This window comes from Gastrolobium bilobum, unplaced genomic scaffold, assembly GCF_033153095.1.
Source record: "Gastrolobium bilobum isolate Gb01-03AN ecotype WA unplaced genomic scaffold, APGP_CSIRO_Gbil_v1 utg1533, whole genome shotgun sequence".
NCBI classification, from domain to species: Eukaryota; Viridiplantae; Streptophyta; class Magnoliopsida; order Fabales; family Fabaceae; genus Gastrolobium; species Gastrolobium bilobum.
This window is the reverse complement of record NW_026897265.1, coordinates 209,800-229,591: the sequence shown is the minus strand read 5'-3', so window position 1 is coordinate 229,591 and position 19,792 is coordinate 209,800. Positions and strand designations below refer to the sequence as shown.

Below are 19,792 nucleotides of genomic sequence, written 5' to 3'. Positions count from 1 at the left end.
CTCACTCATGTAATTTATTCAATATCAATATACAAAAACTTCTTTTCAATACAAAAAATAGAATTTCTTTTCATTTTTTGTGTATTTGGATGCATCTTTTGAAAAAAAAGCATTAGTAAAAAAAAGAAGCTAAAAATGTGTATGTATTTTTTAATCCAAGATTCCTGGCTTCTGAAAAAAGCAAAAGCCAATGCAATCCCTCTAAAATTCATTTTTTCCCTCAACACAAAACCCAAGCATGTATTTTTTTCACTTTAACATGTCCTTTTACTAATTTAAACGTAAAAGTGCTTTTTTAATTTAGTATGTAAACAAATTTTTTGTTTTAAAAAGTGCTTTTCAGATAGTACAAAGCTTTGGCTTTTTAAGAAAGTCATTCTAACAATAATGCACAAAAATTCATTTTTTTCAAAAGCTCATCCAAATGGACTCTAGTTCCTGTTTGGGCATAGGCATTTGCCTATGCTTCCAGCCTTAGCCATGTTTCATGGTTGATTCATTGATGTTTTTATTTATATAAAATTTGTTAAAACTCGTATAATATTGAGGCTGGCTCTTGTATAATACTATACCATAAAATTTATTCCTACTGTAATGTTAATTTGAATTATATGCTGTCTAGAGGTTATTTTGCAGTTTGCCTGGGATCGTTTACATTTATATGCTCTCTTTTAAGTTTTTGTTTTGTCATGAGATCGTTTCTTTTGGTTCTAGGATGTAATTGTGTTGATGATTTTGGTTTAGGATGGTTGGGATATGCTTCAACTTGAGGTTGCTCAATTCATAAATAGTGATGTTCGTGTACCGTACTATATGCAACCAACCAGGCCATTGGCTGGTTTTGTTCAGCGCCTTAAAGGGAAGCAGGGACGTTTCCGTGGCAACTTATCTGGTAAACGTGTTGAATATACTGGCAGGACAGTTATTTCACCAGATCCTAATCTGAAGATTTCTGAGGTCAGACATTTAAAGCTTGCCATACTTGTGTACTTTTTGTCCTTTACACGAAGCATATGCCAATAAACTAGAAGATTCTGTTTTCAAGGTTCAAGCTTATGCCTCCTATTTTGTTCATTTGCTTCAGGTTGCAATACCCATCCATATGGCTCGTATATTGACTTATCCTGAGCGTGTTACACATCACAACATAGAGAAGTTGAGACAATGTGTGAGAAATGGTCCTGATAAGTATCCTGGTGCAAGGTTGCTTAGACATGCTGGTCACACATGGTTTGTACTGTTTCATTTTTCCCTATATGGATTAATCTCAAGCCAAATATAATTATTTGTGACTAATCTAGAGTCAATTATTATTTTGCAGGAACTTAAAAATTTCTTCTAGGAAGTGCCGTGCAGATGAACTGAGATTTGGTGATATTGTTGATCGCCATTTGGAAGATGGAGACATTGTTCTTTTCAATAGACAGCCAAGCTTGCATCGGATGTCTATAATGTGTCATCGGGTAATTCATTAAAACTAAAATGTAGGATAATGTCTGATTCGAATCACATTTCATTAATCTCTTTATGCACATGCAGGCAAGGATTATGCCTTGGAGAACTTTGAGATTCAATGAATCTGTATGTAACCCATATAATGCTGACTTTGATGGTGATGAAATGAACCTACATGTCCCACAGACTGAGGAGGCTCGAACAGAAGCTATTTTGTTGATGGGGGTAAAATCATCGGATCCCATTGTCATTTAGGATTGCATGTTGACTATTATAATGCTTTTAGATCCAAATCTTACTGTGCAACTTTTTTTTATCCAAAAAGAATTTCATAATGCATCCATCTGCAATGATCTTCTGATTGCTCCGGTGGAGGGTTCCAATTCAATTATCTGTCTCCTTCGTGTTGCCAATCTAGCTGTTTCTTCTTCCATGTTTTTCATGATTTCTGCAGTATTTTCCATGTACGGCTTTCCCACAAGTCATTTTTTAAAGGAATTATTCCCGTCACTGTAATTTGTGATGCTAAATTTGAAAATTACCATGCTTGGTAAGTACTGATATGCATGGAATACATGTTTTGTGCCATGAGATAATAGTGCCACCATGATATTAATTTCATAAACGGAGAAGTTTATTCATGATTTTACTCTAGATGCCTTGTTTTATCCTTCCTACTTCTATTTTCATTCGCTATGATTCAAAACAGCTTGTTTTATACCTTGTTTTGACCATGCTAGGAACATGTTTGGTTTTGCTTGCTCCAAACATTTTTCAGCTAAATGCTCCCTCTGCAACATTTTGATTATAAGCTTTTTTAAACAAAATAAGCTAATCCCTACATTCGGTAGGATTGGAAGATTTTTGTTAAAAATGGTTCATCTATCATTATTACATCTTTAAATAGTGTGATTTGTTCAGTTGAGTTTGAGTGTATGATGCTCAATAGTTGTAACTTTGTAAGCATTTAAAGAACTTTACAATCTGTTATTACTGATATTTTGCTTGTTTTCAGGTGCAAAACAACTTATGCACACCTAAAAATGGCGAAATTCTAGTTGCCTCTACTCAAGACTTTTTAACCACTTCCTTTCTCATAACTAGGAAAGATAATTTTTATGACCGTTCTACTTTTTCACTTATTTGCTCATACATGGGGGATGGCATGGATATTGTTGATCTGCCAACTCCTGCAATTATTAAGGTGAGATTCGGTGCTTATAAATTTGACATCCACAAGATAGACTCACATCTTTATTATAAATATATATATATAAGGCTTATCGTTTCTTAAGCTGCTTGAGATAACTTTATTTGCTAAATCATAACCGTATAAAGATGGATCAATGGTGATAAAGGGAGAGAGAGAAAAAGAGAATCATAACCATTTAAAGGTGAATCAATTAATATAAGGAAATAAATAAACAAAACGACGTAGGATGAGTGTGAATTATCTTTTATGGATGTCAGTCATAACCATTCAAAGCAGTTTGAGAAATATTTTTCTCATATATATATATATATATATATATATATATATCTTGTTTTTATGGATAGATAGATAGGTAGGATGGGTGTGAGCATATCCATTTCTGGCTTTTATATCAACATTATCTTTTTGTGCCATGCATAAATTTGTGGCTTGGTTGAATTCTCCACCGTTGATGTAATATTATAAGCTGCATGAATTTGTCCCAGTGATTCAATCATGTTTGCTAATTTATACTGTCAGTGTATATATTTTATTATTGCAATTATCTTTGCAGCCAGTTGAGCTTTGGAGTGGTAAACAGTTATTTAGCATCTTATTGCGCCCGCATGCAAATGTGAGAGTCTATGTGAATCTTACTGTTACGGAGAAAACATACAGCAGAGAGCTTGATGACAGGAAAAGAAAATTGAAAACAATGTGCCCGAATGATGGTTTTGTTTATTTTCGCAATAGTGAGTTGATCTCTGGACAACTTGGAAAGCTGACTTTAGGTTAGTTATTTTAAATTCGCTTTTAATCTTCATTTATTTCATTTCATATTTGTATGCTCAAAAAGATTGTATAATTGTAGATAAACTTAAAATAAAGATGACTAACTTATATTACATGCATATATTTATCAAGAAACAAAACTACTAAACCTTCTTAAGCTTTCCTATAAGTGGCTTAGTGAAAGTCACAACAATTAGGGAAACTAATAAATGTTGGGGATCTTTTAAACTTTATTTAACCATTGAGTGGTCATTGGGAAAGATACGAAACAAAAGGCAACTTGTCTGTCAAAGCATTATGAGTTGTGGATTGAGAGTGTTTGCCCATTGTTACGGGTGTTGATGTAACAGAGCATCCTCCAAAGGTTTGGAGGGTATATTCCCGTAGGACCACCAAGAAACAATGGTCCGACTTGCCGGATGCACATTGGAGGGAACAAATTCGACTGAAGTTAGGTTGGAGATGCTGGAAAAATTATTTGAATAATTTAGAATCACTGCGAAATATAGCTTCTTGGGGAAGGAAATTTGAGGGAATCGAAGAATTTTGCTTCATTGTCAAATCTTGGATGCAGAAGACAAGGGGAGAAATTTCGGAGCACAGAGATGGCTATAATGGGAACACTACCGATGATGGAGATGGCACCAGCACCAGATCTTCTGATGGCTGTTCTTGGTCTCACAAGGTAGAGCTTCCCAATTTCGAAGTGAAACGAGCCATTAGGTTGGATAACAAGGGTGGAAATTCTTTTTGAACTTCAGGAAACCGTAGTGACAGAAAAGGTTCAGATGGATTTATTTGCATGGAGGGGACTCATTGGTTCTGCTTTTTGAAGAAGAAAACTCCTAACCTTACTTGGGAGGCTCTGACGAAAGCTATAATCCAACGATTTTGGGACAGAACCAGAGCAAGTGTGTATGAACGCCTAACAACCTTGGAGCAGGAAGGTACAATTGATGGTTTAGTCAAAGAATTTGAGGCACTAATTGCTTAAGCCCCAGACATAGACGAAGGATAAATGTTGGGATATTTTTTATTTTTGGAGGGTTGCATCACGAAATTTGCAGCCGTGTGCGCCCCCATGCTTCACAGGACATCCATCGTGCCATTGACATCGCATGCGATATAGAAGACGACCTTCAGTTTTCTGGTTTGAGTTGTGTGAATGTGGTTTGTAGGCCACGTGCCAACCAATGGAGTGGACATTTTGTGGGTTGTGTGATGTTTGTTGTTTCATTCCGGCCTGCAAAACTCTAAAAAAATAATGATAATAAAAAAATAAAATAATAATTCAATCGTAAACAACACTCCAAAATATACAATTTAATCATAAATTATTATAAACAACACTCTAAAAATATTTAAATCAATCATAAATTATCATAAATTACACTAAAAAATATATAAATCGAACATGAATTATCATAAACAACTTTCCAAAAATATATAAATCAATCATGAAATAGTGGTCTAGTTAATTTTTAACACTTTTGCATGCCCTTAATGGCTTATGCTTTTGCACATAAGTTGGTGACCTGCTTTGTTTTGCATGAGCTCAGGAAATGGCAATAAGGATGGACTTTTCTCTGTGCTACTAAGAGACTATAAATCACATGCTGCTGCTTCTTGCATGAATCGTCTAGCTAAATTGAGGTAAATATGTCCACCTAATGGGTGGTAATATTAATGTCTGCCTTATGTTTGATAAAAGCAAAAAATTTTAAATTAAATAAAAAGAAATGCTGTAACCTCAAAGAAATGCTTTCAAAGTAACCCTTGAGGGGTGGCTCAAGTGAGAAGCAAGCTTGAGCTTAGATGTTGAGGTACCTTTGCAATGTCCGTGTTTAGCATCAGGGCGCAAAGTGAGGAATAGTTTCACACTCAAAGGGAGTTGGGAAACCTTGTAAAACAACAAAGAATGCTGTTATAGTATAATTTCTGTTAATAGCTGCATTTATGCATTTTGATGGGATTTAGAAGCTTCAGAAAGTATACGATTCTTTTGCTTGGACGCAGTGCTCGATGGATAGGCAATCATGGGTTCTCGATAGGCGTTGATGATGTCCAACCGAAAGAGATATTGATCAGCAAGAAAGATGAAACAATTTCAGATGGTTATAGGAAGTGTGATGATTTTATAGAAGCTTTCAATAAAGGAAAGCTAGAACTCAAAACTGGTTGTGATGCTGCTCAAACATTAGAGAGTCTTATAACTGGTGTATTAAATGGCTTACGTGATACGGCAGGGAAGGTATCCATTTCTTTTTCCTAAAGTATTCTGTCTTTATGTTTCAGACAAATGTTTGCCCTTCAATAACTTTCTTTGTAATTTTCCCAGGTTTGCATGAGAACCCTACACTGGAGAAATAGTCCATTGATCATGTCGCAGTGTGGCTCCAAAGGATCTCCTATTAATATCAGTCAAATGGTTGCTTGTGTTGGTCAACAGTCAGTTGGAGGTCGTCGTGCTCCTAATGGGTTCATGGATCGGAGCCTTCCTCATTTCCCTAGAAAAGCAAAAACACCTGCTGTATGTTCAGTTCTCATTATTTGGAACTCTATTATGTGATGTTTTTGTCCATATCAATACCTACTCATCCTTAATTCCTTATCTGCTGTTATTTCTACATTTTTTTCCTTTTGAATAACTGATAATATTGTCATAAATAACTTGATAAATAATAGGTGGCTAAGAGGTAGCAATTTTTTTGAAAAAATCATTATTTAACCAGAAAGGCTGCTTAATTCCATTACATTTCTTTCTCCTCCCCTCTCCCCCTAATTCTTTAATAGAAAATAATGAATAGGTCATCAAAAAATTGTTCAACCATTTGGTACAGGGCATCATTATATGCTCTTAGGAACAAAAGTTATCTGGAAAAAATAAAATAAAATCATTGTGCAGCACAAGTGTTAGAATATTAGGGTTATTAAGGTTAGTTCTACATGTATACTTGACCTAATTATTTGTGTAAATAGAAGCATTAGTTTAGTGTATGATATTGCAAGAAAATATCAATCTCATATTGCTCAGATTCTATCTCTTTTCTTCCATTTCTGCTTAAACTCTAACTTCAACAATAAGCATGGATGATGTGAGAAATGACTAAAGGAGCAATTATAGTCTTTGAATAATGAAAAATTGTGTCCATAAAACTTGGGTAATGATGATGCCTAGTGAATAGTTGTGTCAATAGAACTTGGGTTATGCCCATGAAAGTTATACCAGTTACTTAGATTAGTAAATGGGCACAAATATTAAAGTAAAGGTCTAATTGCAATATTTGGCAAAATAGTGTAAGCTTTAAATGAAAATCACACAGATTTATGCACCTGATATGTGAGCAACACGCAGTCACATCACATACACTTAACACAGCTATTTATGTAACGAAAACTGAAACTTGAGAATTGAGAAGCTAAATTTGAAATTGTATGTTCGTCATGGCTTTGATCCTTATTGCGTATTGTCATCAACATCAATTGCTTTCACATTTGTTTTCAGCATACTATAGTAAACTAAGCATACTATAGTAAACTACCTTTGTTGGATATTGTATTCCTTTCACTTTACATATGTAGTTCTGTGTAACTGACTCCAAAATAAAATTGCTTTTGTATATTCACCACATCTTTGAATCGTTATTGTATATTGAACCAATTTCTTTCACTTCTTTTGTCTGTCTATGCACAGCTGTAAATTTCTATGTTGTCTTTTGCCTTCATTGTGCACTACAGTTCGCAGTTGTTTCTTACATTGAAAACTGTTATTGAACTCTTGATGCAGGCTAAAGGTTTTGTTGCTAATTCCTTTTACAGTGGATTGTCAGCTACTGAGTTTTTCTTCCACACAATGGGAGGGCGAGAGGGGCTTGTTGATACCGCGGTAGGGTTCATATTTTGAATATACTATGCACAATATGTTCTTTATCACTTGTTTCAATTATAACAAGAAGTAAGAATCATAGGCTATCTGATATGTGCTATACTTCTATGAATCTATATTAACTTTTAGGGAGAGCCTTTATATGGTTTCGTAGATGTGCTTGTGGGTGAGATATACTTTTACTTAAACCAGTTAATATTTTTATTTAGTATAATTAATGGATCACGAATTAAGGCTGCATGTTTTTGGCTTGGTTATGAGACTAGGAAAGTCATAAGAGTGAATCTTGAAGTTCTTCATTTGGAATAATGGTTTCTTGTTACTTGACCAGTTAACGGATTTATTGTTACTGCCTGGAAGTTGATGTGGATTTCATTACATTTGATGATATTGGTGGAGCATAGCTCAATAGGTCTATCTCTTGGTCTTTACCAGGGGGGTTGTTGTAATAAAAAAATAGGACCAGTATGGCCTCCCTATAACAAAAAAAATTCTTTTTACAAACAAATAAAAAGGTATAGTTAAATATTATGGATATAGGAGCCACCATTAGTGGTAAAACAAGGAGCATTCATTTTGTGATGTTTTTCATTAGTTACTTTTTTTATTTACTGGGAGGATAAAAGTTGGAGTCCATTTTATACTGCTTGTGTGTTTTCAGGTGAAAACTGCAGATACTGGATATATGTCTCGTAGATTAATGAAATCTCTAGAAGATTTGTTTTTACATTATGATTACACTGTAAGAAATGCTGGTGGTGGTATTGTTCAATTTTGTTATGGAGATGATGGCATGGATCCAGCAGGCATGGAAGGAGAAAACGGAAAACCATTAAATTTTGAGCGGTTATTTCTGCGAAGCAAGGTTTGAAAGCTGCCTTTGTTGTTTTATGGAGTTTCATTGCTATTGTCTTGAATCTTGCAACTTTCTGAAGAAAGATGTTTTTTCCTTGTTAAGTGCGCCTTGGTCTTTTATTTTGTCTTTGTAGGCCATATGTCCTAGTCATGGAGATGATGAAATCTTATCTTCCTCAGATGTGTATAAAGTAGTTCATGAGAAGCTTTCAGAAGTTGGTATGTCTAGGCTAGTGGTGAAAGGGGTTTCAGAGGATGATACAGTGTCAGACGTGGACTCCTCTGCCGACTTCATAAATTCTCTACAATCCTTTATCAAAGATGGTACAGAATTATCAGAAGAAGCTTTCACTGAGGACAATTCTAAAAATCAAAAAAAATTTATCCAGAGGATATCTGGGATCACTCGGAAACAACTAGAGGTAATTATCTTCTTGTCCTTAGTATGGCATGCATCCAATTTTCTTATTTTGTAAGCTTTTTTCCCCCTTATTTATTATTGTTTGCTTCATTTGGTCCTTGAAATCTTGTTATTTCACGAGCAAGCCTTGGCAGTCTAACTTGCTTATGCTAAATTTTTTTGTTGTGTACCTTTGTGTGCTAGAACGTGGGGTAGAAGTCTTTTGGGAAAGAAGTAAAAGGAATATTTAAACTGTTAAAAGAGTGCTAATTTTTTTTATATTTCTAAAGATGGACAACTAGCAAGAACTTGCCAAATTTGAATAAAGTAAAATATTTCAGTTGGAACTATTACTATGATGCAGCCAAGGTAAGTACAACAAAATAAATGTTTTTTTTTTTCAATAGAAGAAATTCATTAAGACAAAGTGAAGAATATTACAAAGAGTTGGGAGGATAAGAAATCCTTCTTAAAAAAGGGGAGAAAAAACCTCAGAGAACAAAGAATACATCAATGAGACAAAGCTTCCCCTTCCCTCAACATATCTCTGAGGGTTCCCCTTTTAAAAGGAGCATGTACCTTACACCAAGTGGAAGTCAAACACCTAATCTTATCACAAAGAAGCTGCTCATCCAAAGAAATCTCCTTGAAGATGAGCAGAATAAATGTTATGTTCTAAACCAATTGGTGCTTTGAACATTTGTTTTCGTCCATTAGTTTTTGACTCCCCTTCCTTAAGAATCTGTAATTTTCTGCTTCGGTGATAATGGCTGTGTCTTCTGAGTCATTGACTCTAATTTTATTTAGCAATGTTCCAAGTGAGTGTGGAGTGCAAGTTGTTTTAGGCTTATCATGAAGCGTCCATTTACGCATGATTGCTGTTGCCTAAAATTTATATGAGTTGTCTGTTCTCGCCTCGCAGTAGTAAATTTTAGTTTTATCCCTTAACTGAGGTAGCTGTTAACATAAATTGTCAATTTCAGTTGTAGCAAGTACAGATAAAAAATCAGTTGTTATTTATCTATAATCTAGGCTATCCCTCCCATCATGTAGGTAAGTCTTAAAATAATATCAAGGGGCTAAAATCCATGTGCTTGTGAAGGATTGGCATTTGACATCATGACAACAATTAAGGTAAAATGTTCTCCGGCATAAAAGGATGATAAGACATCCAAAGTGATGCTGCTTTCTGAACTGATTTCCTCTTTGTTCTTAATTAGAATGTATGAATGTATTGTATTCAATTGTGTATAGAACTATACAAAAGACCTCTATTTAAAGAGGTTAAATGACCTAATGGGCCAAACCCAAATAACCTACTAAAATAACAGAATAATAAATAATACAATACTATTTAATATTATATTATTTCTAACACTCCCCCTCAAGCTGATGCGTATATATCACAAGCTCCCAGCTTGTTACATATATGTTCTATTCGGGGACCTCTCAGAGCCTTGGTGAAAACATCTGCAAGTTGATCACTGGAATTGACAAATGTTGTTTCTATCTCTCCTGATTGAATCTTCTCTCTAACAAAGTGACAGTCAATTTCTATATGTTTGGTCCTCTCATGAAAGACTGGGTTAGAGGATATATGCAATGCTGCTTGATTGTCACAAATGAGCTTCATGGGCTGCTGTTCACTTAGATGTAGTTCCTTAAGCAATTGTTTTAGCCAGATGAGCTCACATGTTGCATTTCCCATTGCCCGATATTCTGCCTCTGCACTTGACCTTGCGACCACAGTTTGCTTCTTACTTTTCCAAGAGATCAAGTTTCCTCCAAGGAGAACACAATATCCCGAGGTGGATCGTCTGTCTGAAGGAGAACCTGCCCAGTCAGCATCTAAATAGCTAGATACCTTTGCATTCCCTTTATTTGTGTATAATAAACCTTTTCCTGGTGCTCTTTTGATATATTGAAGAATCCTGATAACTGCATCCCAATGGGAGTCACAAGGAGAGTCAAGGAATTGACTTGCCACACTAACTTCAAAAGAGATGTCTGGTCTTGTCACAGTAAGATAATTCAACTTTCCAACTAATCGACGATAACGACCAGGGTCTGCCAATGGCTCCCCTTGTCCGGGTAACAGCTTAACATTAGGATCCATAGGTGTATCAATAGGTTTACATCCCAACATACCAGTCTCATTTAGGATATCCAGTGCATACTTCCTCTGACAAATGGAGATGCCCTACCTAGACTGTGCCACTTCAATCCCTAAGAAATATCGAAGTCTGCCAAGATCTTTGGTCTGAAATTGATTGAATAAGTACTTCTTTAACTGATCAATCCCAACTTGATCGCTGCCAGTAATAATGATGTCATCAACATAGACCAGGAGATAGATGCACTGGCCAGAAGAGCTATGCCTGTAGAAGACAGAATGATCGGCTTGACTTCTGGTTAAGCCAAAGGATTGAACAGCAGAACTAAAGCGACTAAACCAAGCCCGAGGGGACTGCTTCAAGCCATATAAAGATTTACGAAGCTTACATACCATTCCAGAATTCTCCCCCTGAGCAACAAAACCTGGTGGTTGCTCCATATATACTTCCTCTTGTAAGTCACCATGTAAGAATGCATTTTTGATATCAAGCTGTAGAAGAGGCCATTGATGAATGGCAACAAGTGCAAGAATAGGCGAACAAATGCCATTTTTGCAACAGGAGAAAAAGTATCCCCATAGTCAAGACCAAATATCTGAGTGTATCCCTTGGCCACCAAACGAGCTTTGAGGCGATCAACAGTGCTATCAGGACCAACTTTGACAGTAAATACCCATCGACAACCGGCAACTGACTTTCCAGGAGTAGCATGAACAAGATCCCATGTGCCATTGGAGTGAAGTGCTTGCATTTCATCAATCATTGCTTGATGCCAACCCGGATGAGAGAGTGCTTCACCTGTGGTTTTAGGAATAGAAATAGACGAAATACTAGAAACAAAAGTAAAATGTGGTGAAGAAAGTCTATCATAACTCAAGAAACTATAAAGTGGATGAGGGTTACGAGTGGATCGAATACCATTGCGAAGGGCAATGAGAGTAATTTCTGATGGAGGATCCGGAGGGGAAGAGTCGACAGCAGCAAGCGGTGAGTCAGTAAGGGTCAAATCCGCTGGAAGCGCAGGCTGACGACGTTGGTAGGTGAGAAAAGGACGGTCCTTAGGGATGGAGGCAAGGGGCTGCTCCTCCGGGATAGAGTCTCCTGCAACTGGCAAAGACAAATAAAGAAAAGGAACAAGAAGAACTTGATCAACTTGTGTTATCTGAGATGGGATAGAATGCAAATGTTGTTGATCAAGGAAAGTGACATCAGCCGAGACAATATAACGCTTGAGATCAGGAGAGTAGCAACGATACCCTTTTTGAAAACGAGTATATCCAAGGAAAATACACTTGAAGGCTTTGGATGTTAATTTATCTTTTCCTGGAGTAAGATCATGAACAAAGCAGGTACATCCAAATACATGTGGAGGTAGAGGATAAGAAGGTGCTCTTGGAAATAAAACACTATGTGGAACTTCGTTATTGAGTACGGAAGAGGGCATGCGATTGATGAGAAAGAAAGAGGTGATTATAGCATCTGCCCAAAAACGAAGTGGAACACTCATATGAATTAGTAGGGTACGAGCAGTTTAAACCAGATGTCGATTCTTACGTTCGGCCACTCCATTTTGTTGTGGAGTGTGTGGACAAGTGGTCTGGTGTAACGTCCCATGTTTCTCTAAAAAATTAGAAAACTCAAGAGACACATTCTTTTGCATTATCACTGCTCAAAATTTGAATAGAAGCACCAAATTGAGTATTTATCTCGGCACAAATTTTTTGTTAAATTGAAAATAATTCAGAACGATTTTTCATTAAATAAACCCAAGTGCAACGAGAGAAATCATCAATAAAGGTGACAAAATACTGAAAACCCAAAACAGACATTGTTCGACTCGGACCCCAAATATCAGAATGAACAATAGAAAAAGGAGCATCAGCTCTTTTATCGACTCTATTAGCAAAGGAGGAGCGAGTGTGCTTTCCTTGCTGACAAGAATGACAATTTAAAGACTTAAGACTGGATAAAAAGAGAACCATATACTGAAGCTTGGAGAGGCTTGGATGACCCAGACGGCTGTGAATTAGCTCAGGAGACTCTGTGAGAGAACAAGCTACTGGAGAAGGTGGTGCAATCAGATAGTAGAGACCTCGTGACTCAATGCCTGCTTCAATCGTCTTCCCCGTACCCGAATCCTGTATAGAAAAGGATTGTTTAGAGAAGGTAACAGTACATGAAAGAGAATGAATCAACTGGCTAACAGAGATTAAATTAAAAAGAATGCCAGGTATATAATAAACAGAACTCAAAGTTAAAAGGGGTGTTGGGTTGGCTTCCCCAATTCCACGAGTGACAGGGGGTAGGTTATTAGAATAAGAAAGTGAAGTGAAGAGATCTTTATTACCACAAAAATGATGAGTAGCACCTGAGTCTATTATCCAGGGTCCAAGAGATGATTGATAAAAACAAGCAACATGATTACCAGTGTCTTGAGTAGGATGTTGAGAAGAGACCTTCTTGAGAAATGCACTTGAGAAGGTGGTGTAGCATCAGTTTGAGCAAAGTTGGCAGTCAATGGCTTCAAATGAGGGTACTTCTTATAACAGCGTTCTTCAAAATGCCCAAGATTCTGGCAATAATTGCAACGAGGCCTTTGTCTGCGGCCACGTCCCCGACCGCGTCCACTATTCCAATTGGAATCACTGCCCGAGAAAAGAATGGAGATGGGGTAGTACTGGAGATGATGCCAGTCGTGTTTTTGGACGCATTACATGAGCCCTCCATCACAAAATAAAATAAAGGAGATGACCAGATCTGAAAAGAGGAGAGGAAGGTTCTGTCTCGGAATGGCCGAATTTTTTTTTGCGTGAACAGTACCTGTACGGACGCGTGAACAGTGTTTGTACGGACTATGGACAGTGAAATATGTACGGACGGTGAACAGTGAAATCTGTACAGACTGTACGGACGCGGTGAACTGTGATTTTTTTTTTTAAAACCCGCGTGAACAGTGTAGAACCAAGCCGGAGGGGCGCACGGCGTTAGAGGAAGGAGAGAACGCCTAAGCAGTGGGCTTAGGGTTTTAGCGGAAGCGAAAATTCCCAGAACAAAGAGCTCTGGTACCAAATTAGAATGTATGAATGTATTGTATTCAATTGTGTATAGAACTATACAAAAGACCTCTATTTAAAGAGGTTAAATGACCTAATGGGCCAAGCCCAAATAACCTACTAGAATAACAGAATAATAAATAATACAATACTATTTAATATTATATTATTTCTAACATTCTTTTTATAGACATCTCCAAAAATAGATTGTTCCTAGCAAGTCAAATGTTGCACATTAAACATTTGGAACTCATGCCCTAGCTAAATGATGAATAGATGAGCAAGTACGTAATTGTCATGCACAACGGGTGAACTCAGGATTCAGAGTAAGTTTTCCAAATTGTGAAAAGGAATAACTTTGGGACACCCGGATTGATTTTTACACGGGGCTATATTTTTTAATTTTTACCAGGATTATATTTTATTGGTAGAGACATACACCGTCAGATGCTGTGCACACACATGGAAATGCTCATGATATACATTTGTATCGTCCAATAAACAATAATATGTCTAGCGATATTGTGTTTGTTAGTATTATGCTACAAGCTGTTCTAATTGATTGATTGATTCATGCATTTCTATTTTATCACTCGTAAACTACCCAATGCTTGTCTCATTTTTTTTCTTTTACAAAAAAGTAAAATTAAAAGTTAGAAGTAAATAATTGATTTTTGGGTGAGGTTATTGACAAAATTCCTCTGCAATTGATATACATAAAATTTAATCAACTATGTATGTGTTAGAGATATATAAACCATTGATGGGTCTTCACTTAATAGCTTAAGCTTTTGGGTTGAATTGATTTTTTACATGGTATCAGAGCTTCAATGACCATAAGATCACGAGTTCGATCCTCATCACCCCCACTTGTAGAATTAAATAAGCATAAGGTAAACCAATTTTTTTTTTTTTGTTGGGTCTATACAATATCCGCGTTTCAAGCCCAAAGGGCTCTTATATGAGGAGGTGTGTTAGAGAATAATATAAACCATTAAAAAGGCCTTCACATAACACCTTAAGGTTTCCTGTGTATTATCCACTCTTCATGCCCAGTAAACTCTTGTGTGACTTTTGATGGGCCTTCACTTAACAACTTAAGCTTTTGGGTTGAATTGGTTATTTACAGTATGCTTGTTGACTTTTATCTTTTCAGTACTTTTCACCATGTTATCTTCACGACATCTGGTTCTTAGAATATACATTTATTTTCTATTTAATTAATGTGTTGTTCTTAGTAGTTTGAGATTGTATTTTACATAATACTCTGTTTTTCAGGTTTTTCTGGATATTTGTCTATCTCGTTACCGTTCAAAAAAAATTGAGGCTGGAACCCCAATTGGAGCTATTGGAGCTCATAGTATTGGAGAACCTGGGACCCAGATGACTTTGAAAACTTTTCACTTTGCTGGGGTGGCAAGCATGAGTATCCTTTATTTGACTATGTTGTCTACTTTGATGATCATTACTTGACTGGAATTTTGCTGTATGTTGATTAGTTTTGAATGTTGTCCCTTGACCTGTCATTAGATGTTACTCTTGGAGTTCCTCGCATCAAAGAAATAATAAATGGAGCCAAAAAGATCAGTACGCCGATCATCACTGCAATACTTGAGAATGATGACAATATAATTACTGCAAGGATGGTAAAAGGTCGCATAGAAAAAACAAATTTAGGCGAGGTATGCAGTTGTAGGGAAAAATAGTGTTATACCCTGATTATCTGTCAATTATATGATTATTTATATGCTTAAAACAACATACCCTGTTATTCAATTATTTTTCAGATGTCATTAGTTATTCTTTCAATAGTTTGCTGTATATATGGTGCTTAATTTTTGGGTACTTTTCAGATCAGTATAATATTAATTTGGATTACTATTATTTTGTGCATTACAACAATAGTTAATTCTTAGTCACAAGTTTCTGCTGTGTGTATAGGTAGTTGATGATAGTCATTTTGAATTTTGTTGCTCATGCTTTTTTCTTGTTTAGGATTATACTTCTTTTTTATTTTCTAAAGTTATGCCATGATCTATATATTTGATAGGAGTACTTCAATTATAGTTGATTGGATGCTATGGAGCACCAACTCTTTATGAGAGGAGAGACGAGCTGTGTAGTACATCCCTTTGACATCTGTAAATAGTACTCACTAAATTTAATATTTGACACTTTTAGATGGTTTTAAAACTTTGTTTGAACTCATATATGACTTATCAGGAGAAAGAATGATCTAGGGTAATAAGTTCTACAACATATTTGCAATCTTTCAGCAAGTTATTTGTATTAATCCTGTCATGTACAGATGTCCAAAAAAGAGAGTTGAAGTTAGAGAGAGTTTGGGTTTCCAAATGGGTTTATCATGGAGTGTGAGTGAGAAACTGAAAGAAAACACCACAAGAATTTCAGGCCCAAAATATTCTATCTAAATTTGTTTTTAGAGAAGTAAACTCAATTAAAAGAAAATGGATTATAGTTCACTAGTTTTTCTATTATTCAAATCTCAACAGAAATGAAAGACCCAAATACAAATTCAAAGAATGATCTTGAATAGAATATAAGGGGCTAATGGGAAAATTTTGCCAGGTACGGAGATGACAGGGATAATTCTCTGAAAAATGGAAAATTCCCTACCCAAATTTCCTCCCAAAAAACATAAAAAAAATGCCTGAGAATATTGTTTGACACTTAGAATATTTATCCAACTTTATTGTTGTTTGTTTTAGTTGCCTTGGTCCTCTTCAAGTAATTTAACAAATTGTGTTAAGGATCACTTCATTTTCATTTGAATCTTATCTTCAGTTAGTTGATAAGTATCAATCATGTATATATATAAATATTAAATATTCTGCCTAAACTACTTTTTTGTCCTTTTGTTAAGCACCTGTCCTGAAGCACTCATCTTCTGATCTATTCTTGATTTGTCTGATCTCAAACACTGTCACTTTGTGCCAATTGATACAGGTTGCAAAGACTAAAATTGTTATGTCTCCAAGATTACCATCAGTTGTTATAACGCTTGACATGGAAAGAATCCAAGATGCACATCTGAATATAGATGCTAATACTGTAAAAGAGTCAATTTTGCAAACTAAAAAAATAAAATTGAAGCCAGAGGTAAAGAGTTTCTCTGGTAATTATGTTTTTCTTTTTCTTTTATGCTTGCAATATCCAAAATTTTGGTTGATGTGCAGCAAATTAAGGTTTTGGATATTAAAAAGCTTGAAGTTGTTCCCCAAGATGCTGATAGAAGTAAAATCCATTTTCAACTTCACTATCTCGAAAATTTGCTCCCATCAGTTGTGGTGAAGGTATTTTCATTTGACTTTCTTAATGGTTGATACCCGATGAAGACAGCATTGTATTTATTTTGTATTTTTAATTTATTCTCAGATGGGAAAACAAGTAACTTTTATTTGCTTAACTTCAGGGGATTAAAACTGCCGAACGTGTTGTTATTGATAAAGAAGAAGATAAAGAGAGGAAGGTTGAAAAGTTCAAACTACTGGTGGAAGGGTTAGTTCTTCCGGTTTTCATGATATGCTTTTAATTTTCACTATAACATAAGTTTCATTCATGATATTGCACGTTAATAAGTGTTAGATCAAAGAGTTGCAGAAGGGAGCTTAAGACGCAAGTTGATGTTGACATGGAAAAATGCTGCTTCATCATGGCCACTGTCTGAGCTTCTACTAAATGCGTATAAACAAGCCTCTTTATTTTCTACTATAATATAAAGTGATAGGAGGTCAGTAGAAGAAAGAAAAATACCATATGTTTAGGAGAACATTAAATTAAAATCATGAATATGATCATAGAGGAGAGTATCCTGCTGGACTGTAAAGAACCTTGACAGAGGACAGTCCGGGTGTAATACGAAAAAAATACTGTTAAAAAAACTATTGTTGTCTGGACACAGTTAAGGAATAACAATAATAATAATAATAATAAACCACTTCTCATGAAATCTCGAAGTTAAAAAAAAACTATTGTTGGTCTGGGCTCGGGGGCATTGTCATAACATTCCTTTGTATTGCTTCTTGTTATTTGTTAACATTATTTCGTAATCTACATGTATTTTTTTTCCCTTCAGGATGGGCCTTCGGGAGGTTATGGGAGTTGAAGGGGTTGATGGACGTAAAACTGTTAGTAATCATATCATTGAAGTGCGGGACACTCTAGGAATTGAAGCTGCCAGAAAGTGTATCATTGAGGAGATAAAGTTCACAATGGGAAGTCATGGAATGAGTATAGACATACGCCATATGATGCTTCTAGCAGACGTGATGACTGTCAGGGTGAGTTATTTGGAAACTACCCAGCAAGACCATTATCTATGTTTGTGCTATGTAGATTTCCACTTATGCAAGTGTTTTATCAAACTAGGGTCAAGTCCTCGGAATAACAAGATTTGGAATTCAAAAGATGGGTAAAAGTGTATTAATGCTTGCATCATTTGAGAAGACATCAGATCATCTTTTCCACGCATCCGTGCATGGGAGGGATGACCCGATTGAAGGAGTAAGTGAATGCATTATCATGGGTATACCAATGCAGATAGGCACTGGAATGATCAAGGTCAAACAAAGGTGAGACAAGAATGCAATGTATGTTAATGTGGTTACAATATTGCCTTTTCATGGTAGTCCTATTTGTTATACATGCATCAGGTAAGCTTTCTTGGCAGAAACTTAGGTGCCAGTGCTAGCTTAATTACAGTTTATAGTTATGAGCAGGGGTAAGTCAATAGGGTCTACAAATATCTCCTATAAATTAAAATACAAAATAGTTATAAAAATAAAATCATGACTCAATTAATTATTGTTAGAGATATGTCATTCATGAACCTCTACCTAATTAATTAATTAAGCTTTTAGGAAAGTTAGACCTTGACATGGTAGTAGAGCTTTCATGATTTGCCCACATTCTTCTAAATAAAGTTGGATTTCAGTATTTATGATTGGCATGTGGATATTGCCTATGCTTCGAACCTAGAGAGCTTTTGCATAAGAAGTCGTGTTAGAGATAAAAATTGTTCATTAGTCTCTACCTAACATATTCAAGTTTTAGGAAAGTTGTTCCTTGATAATTATTATATGAAGTAGAAAAGAAAAAAAAAATTCTTACCTCATTTTGAATCCTATCTTTGATAGTTTGATCTACTGCTCATGTTCTCCATGTATTGATTGCATTGGATTAAGAACTTAAATGGATGCTGACATTGTGTGTGTGTGTCTATATATATGGGGCTATATTTTCTTTTCTCGCAGAGGATATCAATTTTTCCTGCACACCCATGGAGAACCGTGTCAACAGTTTTTTTATTTTATTTTATTAAATAATGGGATCCACTTCAAAAAAATGTATCTATTGCATGAGAGATCCATTTGCCTGTTGCTGAAGAATATGATTTCCATATATATATATATATATATATATATATATATATATATATATATATATAAGGTAGGATCCTTTGACACCGGTATCAAATTTGAAGTTTGACAACTCATCTAAGAGCCGTTAGATAAAAAAAGATCAATGGTGTCACATGCTTACAAATCAGAATCGTTGATCTTTTTCAATCTAACGACTTTTAGATGAGGTGTCAAACTTCAAATTTGACACTGGTGTCAAAAGATCCTACCTCTCTCTCTCTCTCTCTCACTCTCTCTCTCTCTATATATATATATATATATATATATATATACTCTGCTGCAATATATGCTTTCTCTCCAGCAATTGAAAGTTATCTGTTTCTTCCGTTTCTGAACCCCTCACCTTTCTTGTCTTATTCATTACTTATTATGGTCATTACACTTTAGCTAACCCCTCTGTTTCTTAGGTTGGATCCTCCGGTGTTGCCTCAAGGAACCGATCCTATTCTATGTTGAGTTCGAAGTTGTATATTAGCAGCAATAATGTGGATCATCCAAAATGAGGGTCATCCAGGATGCAGTGCACTGAATGTTATGAACTTAAGGTCACCACATTTACTCATGAGATTGCCTGACACTCAAGTGGTCTTTAGCCACTGGCATA

At 35.6% G+C, this 19,792-nt stretch overlaps 1 protein-coding gene across 1 annotated transcript in view; it reads left to right on the top strand.

The window, feature by feature from the left end:
• LOC133305598 (DNA-directed RNA polymerase III subunit 1) overlaps nt 1-19,792 on the top strand; it is a 25,854-nt gene extending 6,062 nt beyond the window's left edge. Inside the window, exons 2-21 of the mRNA XM_061505851.1 lie at nt 745-957; nt 1,085-1,230; nt 1,322-1,463; nt 1,540-1,680; nt 2,471-2,659; nt 3,222-3,438; nt 4,999-5,092; nt 5,456-5,690; nt 5,778-5,969; nt 7,227-7,325; nt 7,987-8,127; nt 8,315-8,602; nt 15,026-15,173; nt 15,278-15,429; nt 16,715-16,867; nt 16,945-17,061; nt 17,181-17,266; nt 17,844-18,048; nt 18,137-18,339; nt 19,596-19,792. Of these exons, the coding sequence (XP_061361835.1) occupies nt 757-957; nt 1,085-1,230; nt 1,322-1,463; nt 1,540-1,680; nt 2,471-2,659; nt 3,222-3,438; nt 4,999-5,092; nt 5,456-5,690; nt 5,778-5,969; nt 7,227-7,325; nt 7,987-8,127; nt 8,315-8,602; nt 15,026-15,173; nt 15,278-15,429; nt 16,715-16,867; nt 16,945-17,061; nt 17,181-17,266; nt 17,844-18,048; nt 18,137-18,339; nt 19,596-19,644 (3,198 nt within the window). The 5' untranslated portion in view covers nt 745-756 and the 3' untranslated portion in view covers nt 19,645-19,792. The remainder of the gene's footprint in view (nt 1-744; nt 958-1,084; nt 1,231-1,321; nt 1,464-1,539; nt 1,681-2,470; nt 2,660-3,221; nt 3,439-4,998; nt 5,093-5,455; nt 5,691-5,777; nt 5,970-7,226; nt 7,326-7,986; nt 8,128-8,314; nt 8,603-15,025; nt 15,174-15,277; nt 15,430-16,714; nt 16,868-16,944; nt 17,062-17,180; nt 17,267-17,843; nt 18,049-18,136; nt 18,340-19,595) is intronic.